The sequence below is a fragment of the Dermacentor albipictus genome, chromosome 5 (assembly GCF_038994185.2).
Source record: "Dermacentor albipictus isolate Rhodes 1998 colony chromosome 5, USDA_Dalb.pri_finalv2, whole genome shotgun sequence".
NCBI lineage: Eukaryota > Metazoa > Arthropoda > Arachnida > Ixodida > Ixodidae > Dermacentor > Dermacentor albipictus.
The window spans coordinates 109,499,201-109,512,827 of NC_091825.1; the positions used below are offsets into that span (position 1 = coordinate 109,499,201).

The 13,627-nt window shown below is 45.8% G+C and overlaps 2 protein-coding genes across 10 annotated transcripts in view; one reads left to right on the forward strand and one right to left on the reverse strand.

Annotated features, from left to right (window-relative positions):
* LOC135920709 (uncharacterized) overlaps window positions 1-13,627 on the reverse strand; it is a 311,372-nt gene that overhangs the window by 73,990 nt on the left and 223,755 nt on the right. The window lies entirely within an intron of this gene.
* The window catches only part of LOC135920698 (uncharacterized), a 40,800-nt gene that overhangs the window by 20,164 nt on the left and 7,009 nt on the right, over window positions 1-13,627 (forward strand). For both annotated transcript variants that reach the window (XM_065454920.1, XM_065454919.1), the window contains exons 6-10: window positions 2,153-2,233; window positions 6,384-6,513; window positions 8,972-9,147; window positions 11,006-11,131; window positions 12,244-12,486. In XM_065454920.1, the coding sequence (XP_065310992.1) occupies window positions 2,153-2,233; window positions 6,384-6,513; window positions 8,972-9,147; window positions 11,006-11,131; window positions 12,244-12,486 (756 nt within the window). The remainder of the gene's footprint in view (window positions 1-2,152; window positions 2,234-6,383; window positions 6,514-8,971; window positions 9,148-11,005; window positions 11,132-12,243; window positions 12,487-13,627) is intronic.

Sequence of the window (13,627 nt, forward strand, 5' to 3'; positions counted from 1 at the left end):
CACGTTTGATCACGTGGTGACACCTCCATTGCTTGCCTCAACTGCCTCCGTTGCCCCCACGTTTACAATGAATGCGTATGACGCCGGTGCAGCATAGCAAGTCTCTCTCACGGGAAATATCATAGACGATGACTGGGTGGACGACACGAAGCTTTGGCCACAGCTTCAGAGAACAAGCAAAAGCGCTTTGGAAGCTGATTAAGCTTTGTCCAAACGGCGCGAGCAGCGTATATGGTGCTCGTTTTAAAAGCGAGGCTAAATATGTATTGCAAGCTTTCCAAGCGTTCCGCTCATGAATTGAATCAGGATTAGTGTATTTTGCTAAACTTTCTTTATTTGGCAAATATTCTGAAGCAGCGGCCCGTCACATTTCTGACCCAGTAAATTTCCTTGGTGTGGTCACTATCTGATTATTTCTGCCTAATCACACGCGGGTGGACTCAGTTCCGATAAATTGCATGTTGTAGTACCGTTTAGCAAAGATGTATTATCGCTAGTAACTCGCTTACTCTTGTGCACCGTCACAAAACATTCAGCGTCGACCAAGCGTGCGCTATCGGTGTAGTCCGTCATTTATTGTGCGTACATGGTGCGCATATATTCAAGTGTGCGCCCATTCACTTATTGACACGTTGACGATAGCGTGGGCGTATAATATTTCGTGCCAGATGGGGTAGATGTGTGTAAATACTAAGCGCGAAACGTATACGACAGGAAGCAGCACTACTCCCTTTGTAATTGTTTAACGAGCGGTACTCACTCTTGTCGACGTTCCGGGGCTGAAGCACTTTCTTTGAAGGTTAGCGATACAACGTTGGCGGATGAGCAAATTTCTATATCCTCGAAGAAAGCCACATACAGCTCGAAGTGCCGGTAACACGTACGGACAGTTGCAGCAACGGTCCGCGAACTTGGCTACACAGATTCATTCCATTCCTTAATATGCCAGTCACTATTTTTGCAGCCCACTACTATGCACATCTTCAACCCACATGATTCAATCTGGCTTGATGGGAGCATAGTGCGCTAGCGAAAACTCGGTTGCATTTCCGACAGCTGATCGCACGGAAGCAACGGGGAAGCGGTTACGGTTTCGTATACGTGCGCTGTCGCTGAGGCGATGTGCGGATGGATGGATGGATGGATGGGCGGATGTTATGAGCGTCCCCTTTGGAACGGGGCGGTGGGTTGCGCCACCAAGCCCTTGCTATTATACTGCCTAATGTCACACCTAAGTTAAACAATAAAAAAATATAAAAAATGAACACTATGAACTCCCACATCCAAATTTTCTGATCCGCTATTGCTAACTGTGCTTTTGTACATCTCCTTTTTTTTGTCCTTTCCCTACGTTTCGCACACCAATCCTCCAATCGCCTCTTACTAATGCCTACTGCGGACATGTTTACTTTTCCATTGCTCCCACTGAACCCAAGGGCTCCAAATAGGCCAGGGGTGCCTAAATCGACAGCTGGGTAGACATCTTCACATTCTAATAAAACATGCTCCATAGTTTCCCTAGCTTTACCGCAGCAAGCACATGCTTCTTGTTCCTTCTTATATCTCGCTTTATAGGTGCGTGTTCTAAGGCATCCCGATATGCGGCGCACCGCCGAAAGCGCCATCTCGTTTCTCTAGAAAAATCTGCCACGCGAAAAGGGTCAATATAGTCGAAAATAACCGTTGCTGGATGTATTCCGAGCTAAACCATGTTTCGTTAGCATGGGATTTAGAAGTGCGCGCGTGCTTGTGCGTCTGTGTGTTGACGGGGAGGTGTTAGTGCACCCTGGGTAATAACGCTTCTTGTGTAATACTTTCACGCATGCAGCGTCACGTTTCTTCCGTAATTATGAGGTGGATAACTTCACTAACGAACTGCCCTGAATTAATATGATGGTGACGTAGCGCAGCCTGGATCAAGAGCATCACCTGTGCCACAACCATGCTAGGTGCTGCTGGTATCGCGATAACCCAATCAGGCCTGTGATTATGCGATGCGTATTACTGGCTGCACCTGTGCGCTTATAAAAGCGTGCACGCCAACTAGTGACGCATAACTCCGCTTAGCAATAGTGGTTGCAAGACACTGAGTGACTGAACTTATGTGGACTAACGGCTGGTGTGGGGTGTTTTCGGCGACTATTTGCTGCAGTCCATGTTGCTGATTGGAGGCGACATGGGAGACATTTATCCTGGAGACAGCCGGAACCTCACGGCCTACTACGCAAATATGGTGAGCCAGCGTGCAAAGGTCTTAGCCAACGTACATCATTTACACCAGTTCGCACAGTGCTTGCTTTTAATACCTATACCTTACCGATGTCGCACCCATCGCGTTCGCCATGGATAGGATCGGCGACGTTAAAGAAATTTCAGGTATACGGTATAACAGCGTCTTTTGCTGAGGGATAATTTGGTAACAACTAAAATTCGATAAAATAATGATCAACGGCAAAAAAAGAAGAAGAATGTACGCTAGGCAGTATTGTATTTCAATGTGCCGCGTGCACCTGAAGAAGAGTTTGCTTTTAGATTTAAGAAGTTGCGTCCAGTCCTCCCGTTCGCCGTACTCTGTTCGTGGCTGTATTGCACCTGGGCTTTTGTTTTATCGACAAATCAATATACCTTTTTGGTGTATGTCACATGCGATTCATCATCATCATTATTTATTATTATACCTTTAAAGGCCCCTTTCAGAATATTATATAAGCGTGAGATGCAAGGAGAATCCATCAAAATACGGCTTACAAGAACGTGGCAAAATATGGCGTTACATTAACATGTAATACAACTACACGTTTGGTCAGATATTGCAGAACATTAGTAGAATAACTGAGCGTTCATTTTTGAGATGAGCTGACAGTAGCTGCTTGAACTGTAAAAAGATTACGCTCGTTAATAACTTGATCTGACTTGTTCCACTCTTGAATCGATAATGGCAAAAATGATTGGTTGAAGTTGTGAGTAGAGCCGGATAGACGCTGCAGACTAGAATAATTAAAGGCAGATGATTGAACTCGTAGTACAGTTTATGGAAGGTGCAAAGTTTTGCGGCGGTGAGGTAGTGTATCAAGTCCAATAGATACTTTCATTTGTGTAATGCTCTGTTGACGACTGTATGAAGGTGTGATAAAATGCGCTGCACGGTATTGGCTATATATATATATATATATATATATATATATATATATATATATATATATATATATATATATATATATATATATATATATATATATATATATATATATATATATATATATATATATATATATATATCTCTTCGAATACATTAGCTGCTAAGTATATCTGGGGATGATTCCATATCGCCGATGCGTACTCAAGTTTTGTCCGAATAAATGTCTCATCGGCGAGTTTTCGGGTGGAGAGTGGACACAGCGTCAGGTTTCATCTTATAACCCCAAGTACTTTCGACGTATCAGCCGCGAATTGTTCGATGTGTTCAGACCAAGTGAGCTTATTTGTAAGTGGTGACGCCTGGGTAACGGTATACGAGTCAACTAGGGCTGTGGTTGTTCAATTCAAGGAGTAGGAGTATGTACGTGAGCGTAGAGTGTTTGCGCGTTGCATGCTTGAGCTGGCATTTGCTAATGTTGAGCTTCATTAAAGAGTTAATGCACCAGTTTCTCATTAATGTTAGGTCTCTGTGTGGCGCTATCTGGTCTTGAACAGAAGGTACACGACCGCGATGGACACACTCAACTCCGAAGAGCCGGATGGGGGAAGAAATTGCAATAGGAAGACCGTTATAAAACTTAATAAGAGAGGAGGTCCCAAAACTTGAGCTGTGCGAAACGTGAGAGATGACTTTCGCGGTATCCGAGGGACCAGTGCCAACAGCAGTGAATTGAGATAGACCGATGACGTCTTCTGCTGACCCGCAGCTTACCACACGCAGGCACTGTTTCTATGTGTTACTTCACATTTATATCGTCTCACAGAAGCTTTCTGTGAGACGATATAAATGTGAAGCAACATACGTCTCTCACAGGAGCCTTCTGTGAGAGATGTAGAGACAGGTTTATATTGTCGGAGCCAGTACGTTCAAAACGGTGCATATCTTCTGAAATAGAACGCGTGTGTTGTTTTACTTTCTTATCAGCCAACAAACTCAAAAGCGTCGAACAGTTTTGCCTGCTTTGCTAACTTGTGCAGCGCTCATAATCGCTTCCAATTTCCCGCTAATTAGGTATAAGAAACGCACGAATCGCTGCTTTCGTCAGCGGGACGAGTCCTTAAGAAACGAGCCTTAGAGCGGAGGCCCAATTTCGCCATAAAGAGAACCATAATAAGCGCGAAACCGGAAGTGGCAAGTCAGAGACAAGGACCCAATTGCAAGTGTCTCTGAACAAACACAATTGCAGTTGCACGTGTCTCCTGTTTCAAGAAATGAGTACGACTCGAGCGCTCCTTCGTGCGTTCTTCGCTACCTTATGTGGAGTTGCCGCAAAGGGAGGCGATAACTGAACACAAAGTGCTACCAGTTGAAATTACACACTGGGCTGTTACTATTATAGCTCGACCATTTCATTCTTCAATTACCGGGCAGCACCGCAAGGTGCCGCTTTATAAACAGTGGAAGCAAGGGTGCGGCCTGCAGCTAAACACGGCGGCGTGGTGTCGACCACCGGAATCGAGCCGAGGAATAAGTGGAGTGGGCGGGTGTGGAGGTGCAGCTCCGCTGAACATGGCGCAATAAATTACGCCAGGTCTTTCACTGGGCAGTATAGCCGGCCACAAGTGGTCTGCGGCTCGCAGCTGTTCTCCCATGGCTACACAACAACGTGTTGAACCTGTATGTACATATGAGGGGGCGCAAATACTGCATTTAGAAGCGTTCAGTGGGTGAGGGGCCGAAACCACGGCATATTACTTGTAGTGTTTGACCTTGGAGGCGCTTGGAGCAGGCGCTTATCGGAAACGCTTGCGAGGGACGCCGAGCCACATTTAACGGCATCTGTATCCTTACTGGCTTGTTTCATTGCTGTACCTTCGAGAACACTGCATCGAAGTCCTAGGAAATGTTGTGTGTTGTTGCTACTCTGATGCGCTACATCGACGAGGCGCCTGCGACGAGCACAATTGGTTCTTCAGTGTACATCAGCGGTGCTATTACGTACTATGTATTACGTATTATGCACTGAGGTCGTGCTGTCCTATATGGATGTTAATTATGCATGGAATACAGGTGTTTGAGCTCGGTGGATAGGAAGTGCGCCGATAAAAAAAGATATTGTCTGGTTCGTGAAGGACCAGCTCTGTCTGTAGGACTTCGGTGGCCACACATTGTGGCCACGAACGTGAGGAAAAATGGCAGATAGTATACGCTAAGGGAGAAGAACCACAAGAAGTGGTTTAGGTTTCCAACCATCTCTCTCTCAGATTCATGACAGAAAAAAAGAAATTCTTTTCGCTTAACGCCACTACGATACCTAAGCTCAGTTCGCTCTAACGCATCTTAGTTGGCTTTGGCGTCCCGGTCTTCGTTGCGATAATACACGCTAATCGTTCTAAATATCATGGCCACGCTGCACCCAATTTCGGTTCCAATTGTAAATAACCCATAGGCTCTCGTAACCGCTGAGACGTTTGACAGGCCTGGTGGCACCGCTTCAATGAAAGAGGCACGGGTGCCCCCCGAAATTAAACGGGGTCCAGATGTGTGTCTTGCGTTTACGTCTCGATTGGTGCGAAGGCCACCCGGTCTCCGCTCGCAGGAACGGCTGCGCGCAGCGGTTGCGGAAAACTACCTGGGCGGGCGCCGGTATCCGGCAATTACGTGCTTTGTGTAATTGAACTCTGACACCCATTCTGACAGTTGCTTACTGCCGCTGTAACTAACCTCTCTCTTTCTCCGTGATGCTCAAAGTGCCTACGTCGATTCTCTTTTATTTCTTTCCTTTTTCTCTCTCTTTTTGGCCATGGTCAGAAACCACTGTTTGCAGCATATGCGGAAGCGACAGCCTCTTTAACGGACCGGGCGTCTGTGCTCATCCCAGTACTAGTCACCCCTGAGTGTTCGCCGCAAGCTGTGGATGTGAAACGATATATTAAAGCAGGTTGCGAACAAATGACATACGCCTCTCGCAAAGCCTGTCGTATATAAGAAGTCTGTGGCCAACCCAAGGTGGCTTCATGCTGCCTCAATTACGCGGTGTCCACAGAAGCGCGTTCGTCAGTCACGAAGTAAGAAGTTCGCCTCCTATGAGTGGCTGCATCACGTATACGTTCACGGTGAGCGGGACGTCTTCGATGTGGCGCCGTGCCTTCTGTAATAAGTTTGTCGTCCCATTGAGAGCTGTAATTTTGAGACACGGCGTCGCAAACCGCACGCCGCATTTTTCTTTCTGTTGTTGTTTCAGTACCTCGTGGACCGGGTCGGCTACTGCGAGTTCGAGATTGCAGTGCCGGATGGCGAGAAGCTGATCCACACGGTTTCCTTCAACACAACGGTGCCCAGGGCAGGATCCAACGCGCCCGCCTTTCTCCGTGGTAGGTCAACGCGCGAGTCCTTGACGCACTGCGCCCTGCGTTCAAGCTTGCCAGTTAGCAAGGAGTCTGAGCTCGCACCCTTGAAGAACACAGACAGCGATTCACAAAGCATGCTAAAAAATGATGAAAGAACGCGCTATTTGGGGGGACATTTCGTGTTCCCAAACGGTAATCGCCATCTATCTTGCGTGCATGCATTTTTTTTTAGCTTAGCACTGTATATGCGCTCTCAACTCTATAGTGAATAACACTATACGTTATCACGCATGCAACTGGTGACTTGAAAGTACTTGAGGCCGAAATTACAATGTTTTACAGCAAAGTTGTATATGCCTAGTGTTCCGTGCATTCTGTTCTCCGTTCATACTCCCGTAACCATTCACGCTCCTGTAAGCAAGCAGAGAGAGAGAGAATAATGCAGAGAAAGGCAGGGAGGTTAACCAGAGGTAGTTACGTTTGGCTACCCTGGAAGGGGGGAAGGGTTAAGGGGTAAGCAAGCAAAAAGTGCAATGGCTCATAATGTGAGGCAGAGGCACTCAGGAAAGTGAAACGAACAGTGCATATACGACATACAGAACAGCATGTCGAATGCTGTCATAATCGATGGCTCTTAAGCCCATGAACAATGGCTCATACCCCCGATATACCCCCGTAGGCAAGCAAAAAATTCAATGACTCATGGTCCCGTAAGGTTCATGGCTACTTACTATGCGTGAACTAGCTGCGATGACACTACTGCTGTTGTCATTGTGGACAATTTCAATGTGGATGTGTCGGTACAGAAAAGGGAGCGGTTTACGCATTCCCTGTTGCAGACATATGCCTTGCGATGCCACACCGATCTGGCTCAACCGACCACCCATCGGCGTACGTCCATCGATTTGACGTTATCAAAGAATGTGATCGCATTTGCGAGTGAAAATAGACCACCGATTAAGACAACAAATGAGTACGCGTACTTTTCGTCACGATGACCACCCATCAAGAAGTTCGTACCTTAGTATAAAATTATGTGTTACCTGCGCGTCGTGTGTTAAACAGCTTCGCTGGTCAACTACCTTCACAAAGTGGAATGGCTCATCATTATTATTTTTTTCGTTCGTAAGGGCTCGTTTTCATTGGCCAACTGACTTCGTTAATCATATGTCCAGCATCACGATTTGGCTGAAATTTCGCTTACAAACAATCTTAGCGCAAGGCGTTTTCGTTAACACAGGGCTTACATGATGCGCAGCATAAAAGGAACGAAATACAAACAAGATCATTGTTCGAAGACTAGATGAGCCCCAATAGGTGCAGTCTTTTCTTAGACCCCAGTTAGTATTCAAAAAATTTATAAGAACAAGCGGCAGCCAATTGTGATAGGGATCGTGCACTATTACCAAACGTAAACTTACCAATGCCTAAGCTAGAAACTGGTCTTACCAACGAAGTTTGTGAATTCATCCTCAGGTTTGCGCTCACGCAACACTGCGCCAGCTATCCAACTAAAAACGGAAAAACCTCTTTCAGCGAAACATACTAACCAGCTATGGCGACTTACAATTATAAACGAACGATATGCGTTAAAATTAACTTTTCTCTAAGTGGGAAACATTTACATTTTTTTTTTTACGGCTTATTGCGAACGTAGCTGGCGTGCGTGAATCCTGGCGCGAGATTCTCGCCAATGTTTCTCATTGTAACTGCCCCATGTAACTCACCGCCATTAGGACCTTAAGGTTATAATTTTAAGGAATAAACACGGCAAACAGGGAAAAACAGTAACTCTAAATTTTCTTAATAAGGAAATTCTTTAGCCTATTGTGAAACAATATATGGAAATAAAGAAAGGGCTTGGAGCTCACACGGCAGGGTTTACCAAAGTACGTTCGGGAGCTTAACCGCTATCTTTTGAAAACGAAAGTGCACAATCATTACATTTACCGGTACTAACATATGGGGCAGAAACTTGGAGGTTAACTATGAAGCTTGAAAAGAAGTGAAGGAGCGTGCAACGAGCGGTGTGGATTAGAGAACAAACTGGGGTAGCCGACATTCTATAGTCGACATTAAGAGGGAAAAAAATGAAGCTGGGTAGGCCATGTAATGCGTAGGATAAACATAACCGTTGGCCTAGTAAAGTTACAGAATTGGTGCAAAGGGAAGGAAACCGCAGTCGAGGACGGCAGAGAATTGTGCTGTGTGAACAGGTTACAAAATTTGCAGGCACGACTTTGGAATCAGCTATAGTGCGAGACAGGGGTAATTGGAGATCGCTGGGAGAGGCCCTCATCTTGGCAGAGGACATAAAAATAAACTAATGATGATGACGACGACGACGACGACGATGATGGTGGTGGTGGTTTGTGAAACAGGTGACGTGAAGGGGGCAAGCTTTATGCCAATGTCAGGTCGAGAGCACAGCGGGATCTTTAATTGCTCTTTCCCGGTGCTACTCCCGCGGTCCTTCTGCCAGACTTCTTCAGTCCGTCCGAGCTGAAGACATGCCGCAGCCCCGACTTGGACCCGACACGGTCGTGTCAACCCGTGCTGTGCGACATCAAGTACAACGGGGTGCGTAACTTCTTCAACGAGACGAGCCAGCGTTGCGAGCCCACGGCCAACTGCTGGGACAACGCGGAGGAGGAGATGGTGAGGGCATGACTCGCCTGCCTTGAAAAAAAAAAAAACACTCAGTTTGCGCAAGCAGTCATGCAGTAAATACTAACACCCGTGTATAAAAGGTGCTTAGTTGTCCTATGGCTAACGCCCACGTCGGACCGTTATGTCGAGTCCGTGGAATCGTTGCAGAAGGGTTGACATCCGGGCCAGTTGGTACATCGTTGAAGGAAAAATCCAGTCACAAAAGATAAAGGACAAGAAGAGATGTTCACACCACAAAGACTATTGATAATCCAGTCATTGTGGTGTGAACATCTCTTCTTGTCCTTTTGTCTTTTGTGTCTGGTTTTTTCTCCTTCATCAGTCGAATCGTTGCTATAGGGGCAAATGAAGTTTTATTTGTTTGCCGACTTCTTGTGCCAAGTAAAGACGATAGCTGTGACAAACTACCCGAAAAGTGCATTACATTAACTGTTACATACCTTTCGCTGTCCAATTCGCGTGTCAGATATTTCTGTGAGCACCAGATGGTCATAATTATTGCATAGTTTTCAACTATACCTATTTTCCCACCACACGTGTATTTAAAGCTCGCCGTCGCGAGCGCAATATATATACGAGAGAGAGAGCCGTCTAGGTGGCGTTCAGCTACCGAACATGGGTGCAAGGGTTTGATTCCCCGTCACGTTGGATGCATGCTCATTATTTTAATTGTTGAATGCTGCGGACACATGACTCAAGCAGGGAGGGCGACAAATACCATGCGAAACGACGTACAAATACGTAAAGTGACAACAATCGAGACAACGAAGAATAATGCAACAATGCGGAACAGAAAAATGTATATTAATACAAAATTTGGACCTGGATTAATTTAAACTATATTATTCTTTTGTATTACGAGGATAATGCCAGAACAAAATGAAGGAACTCTGCACAAACTGGGAAAATATTACTAATATTTTAATGCGTGGAAAAGAACACTGGTCGCCGGAATTAACCCTGGATTTCTCCTCGCATAAATGCCTGATGTCCACATGCTGTTTTGGGGGTTTCAGCCATAAGTTTGTCTCTGTGAATATGTGTGTACATTTGTGTATATATGTGTGTATATGTGTATACATGCATGTGCTTCACTATGAACATGACTGTAAGGTCGCTCTGATTGTAAGTTCCAACGGTGAAGCGAGGACGGAGAACGAACGAAACTTTACTATGACCTTGCAGTTTGTGCGGCCACGGCGGGCTTTGGCATGACGTGCACTCATGGCGCGTGTGACAAATCGCGCCCTTTTGCTTTGTAGCATAGAAAGCGCATTCTACAGCTGTAGGACATCTGGGTTCGCGAGGACTTGTGTGACACAAATTTCGGTTTATCCCCCTGACTGACGAAGCGAATGCATCATGTATTGGAATGAAAGTGCTGACAAAGAAGAATTTGCACTGGCTAACATAAGTTGTCCAATTCATTTCATTATAACTTGAGGCTACAGACAAATTATCAGCGACTATCTGTATCGCCATTAGGATTTCCAAGTTAATGATACCGGTTTACAAGAATATGCCGTAAGCATAGAAAGCTTTAATAGCAGGGCTGCCTGGAACTAAAACATAGTCGAAAGTGGCATGTATACGTAATAACGTGGTGTCACCGGAAAACGAGTTTAGGAGGCACGTAAATATTGAAAGGCTGGTTTGACCGATGCAGTATTGCCGGTGTAATTCGACAACGGTGGAACAGGTGATGGTGTTTTAGGTGGTATTGTCACGGCGACGTTGGCGGTGAAAATATTAGATGGCTATTTCTGGTTAGTTCTGTTTTTGAGGAGCTGCGTGGTAGCACCTTCAGACACGGCGCACATTTCAGCTTTTTTTACACACGCCGCAGGTGTATCTGGCTGGCAGCAACACCTGCCGACGTGTGGGCGAGGTTCTGTCGGACGAAGAGTTGGAGTTCTTCGAGAGCTTCCAGGAAAAGAAGTCGCCGCTTCGATACATGCACGGCTACCCCATTGTAAGACATCTTCTAGACGTTCTATGTGAACTATTCTCTCTATTCGACATTGTCGCGGGGATCGCACGTGCATCGTAGCAATATCCACATAATAAAGGACTCAAAATGGCGGTGCAGCAGGGAGCAGATTATAAAAGAAGGGGCAGAAATACCAACAAGATGCGGTAACAGATTTTGTACAAGAACATTGGCAGATTAGTTCTGCTGAGGCTAGCAAGGTGAAGAAGGCTTATTGAAAGTAGAGCGACTGCCCCGGCAAGACATCGCTGCCGTGTTCTATCTCCGGACTAGGCCGAATTATTTGCAAAGCTCTCTTTCTATGGAACCTGTGGTTTGTTTCAATTGTGTACTAATATCTTCGTGCTGCAGTCAGGCGGAGGACCATTTTTCTCTAGTACATGAACATTGAAATACAATGATATTGTTTCATGGCTGGAATAAAATAAACCCGCAAGCTCGGAGCAAAGGGGAGTCAGAAAAGACCGCATTATCTCTGGTCCAACAAGGAACCCGTACGGGTTACGAAAGGTCTAATACTTTTGGCTCGGTCAGTGACAGCAATTTTTGTTCTGTTAAGCACGCTACCTGACCAGGCGAGGTTTCGTCGAATTCTTCACATCGCTGTATCTGCACCGTAAGTGAATGCAGATATCCGCAATGGTTGAAGTATAGAGGTCTCTGGAGCTGCAATGACATCGCTTGTTCAATCACTGATAAAGATTTAAGGTCTCCATTGTCCTGTGCAACTCCTTCAATTGACGTGTTAAAAAAATAGTCTCGGTTACTGGGACAGTTCAGTTGAGTTCATATGTTCTTTTTTTTTATGCTACTATTTTCCACGTATACTTCCGGCGTGACGTTGCAAAGTGTCAGACGCTTCTATATCACAATTGCGACAGCAGTTATGTGCGACCGAAATGCGTGGCGTGTACATTCACTTTAAACAGAAACTGGTCACGTACACGATGTTTCGTTCGTAATTACAACGTTTAGTCATCGCTCAGCGCAAAATGAACGCGCCACACCGGGAGCGTTGCCGCCGGAAATGGATCCCGTGCTGTTGCCGCTTGAAGGATGTCTGTGACGTCATGGCGCGGAACAAAAACCCGCAGAAGGTGAACTGCCACGAGGGACGCCCGGATCCCGCGAACCAGTGGTGCCTGTGCGACCCGGGGTGGGAGAGCGAGCCGCTGGACTACGGCAGCTTCAACCCGGACCTGATGGTGTACCACATGTGCACCGTCTACGTCGGCGTGACCACGGCCGCCGCCAACTCCTCCTCGCCGACCCACCGTCACCGACACCACAAGAAGAATTTCCTCGCCAACATCCCCAAGAAGCGCCGCCGAGGAGAGGTAACGCGAGATTGGTCCGATCAGCTGTATGCCCTCGAGTTTCTTTACTTGGCTAAAGCTTTAGACTTGGGCACCCGCGTGCCTTCTCTGGAGCCTCATGCATCTCCTCCTCGCAATTGTTTCATTCTGTTGAACCAGCACGCGCCTTTCCAGGTCCGACCTGTAATGCGGTATCACCCGTGGTAGTTTATGTGAAGAGCTGTGTTTAGAGCCTTCAGGGTGTTGTGTACGCGGAGGCTTCTACTAATTTCCTCGCGGTGTGCAGAAAACAATGGTAGAAGTTTGAATCCGGCTTTGAACTGTGGCTTTTTTCATACTTTTTTCACATACTTTTTTCTGGTAATAACATCGATAAACTTATCTCTGATTGCAATGATACCATAGTCAAACTGCAGCAATGGTCCTTATCCAATTACATGAAGATTAACGAAAATAAAACAAAAGCAGTTGTCTTCCGGCCGAAAAATAAACCTGTTCCTCCTCATGCCGATATTGTTTTAAACTCTCACCCAGTTGACATTGTTGACCAGTTTAAATGTCTAGGTGTGATATTCACTGCCAATCTGTCCTGGGAACCGCATGTGAATTTTGTATTAGCCAAACTTGCTCGAATAACCGGTGTAGTTGGTCGTCTCCGGTACGTGCTTTCTACTAAAACAAAAATATTGGTCTATAATTCTCTTTTCTATCCACACGTCAACTATTGCCACCTTGTCTGGGGCACAACTACGTTCTCTAACACACAAAAAATATTCCATATGCAAAAACGGTATCTACGGCACGTATACAATGCTCGTCATAATGCGACCACTGCAGAATTCTTTCACAGGGCACATGTTATTACAGCTCACAAGCTATACCGCTACCGTTTGAGTGCTCGGTTTAAATATGAAATGAAAAAAAATATTCATAGCCTCGATGCCTTGGCACATTTAGAAAGAAATGATAAATGTTACAAGACTAGACGTGGAGAAAACTGGAAGGTTGCTGTACCACGTTTGAATTCTGGTATGGAACGTTTGTGTTTCTCTCTGCCATCTCTTTTAAACTATTATCAGTCACTGAATTTTGATTTATTTAGTTGCTCCGCTGTTACACTTAGAGGCCTGTTTGCTCATTGACTAACCTGATTTCAGCTATT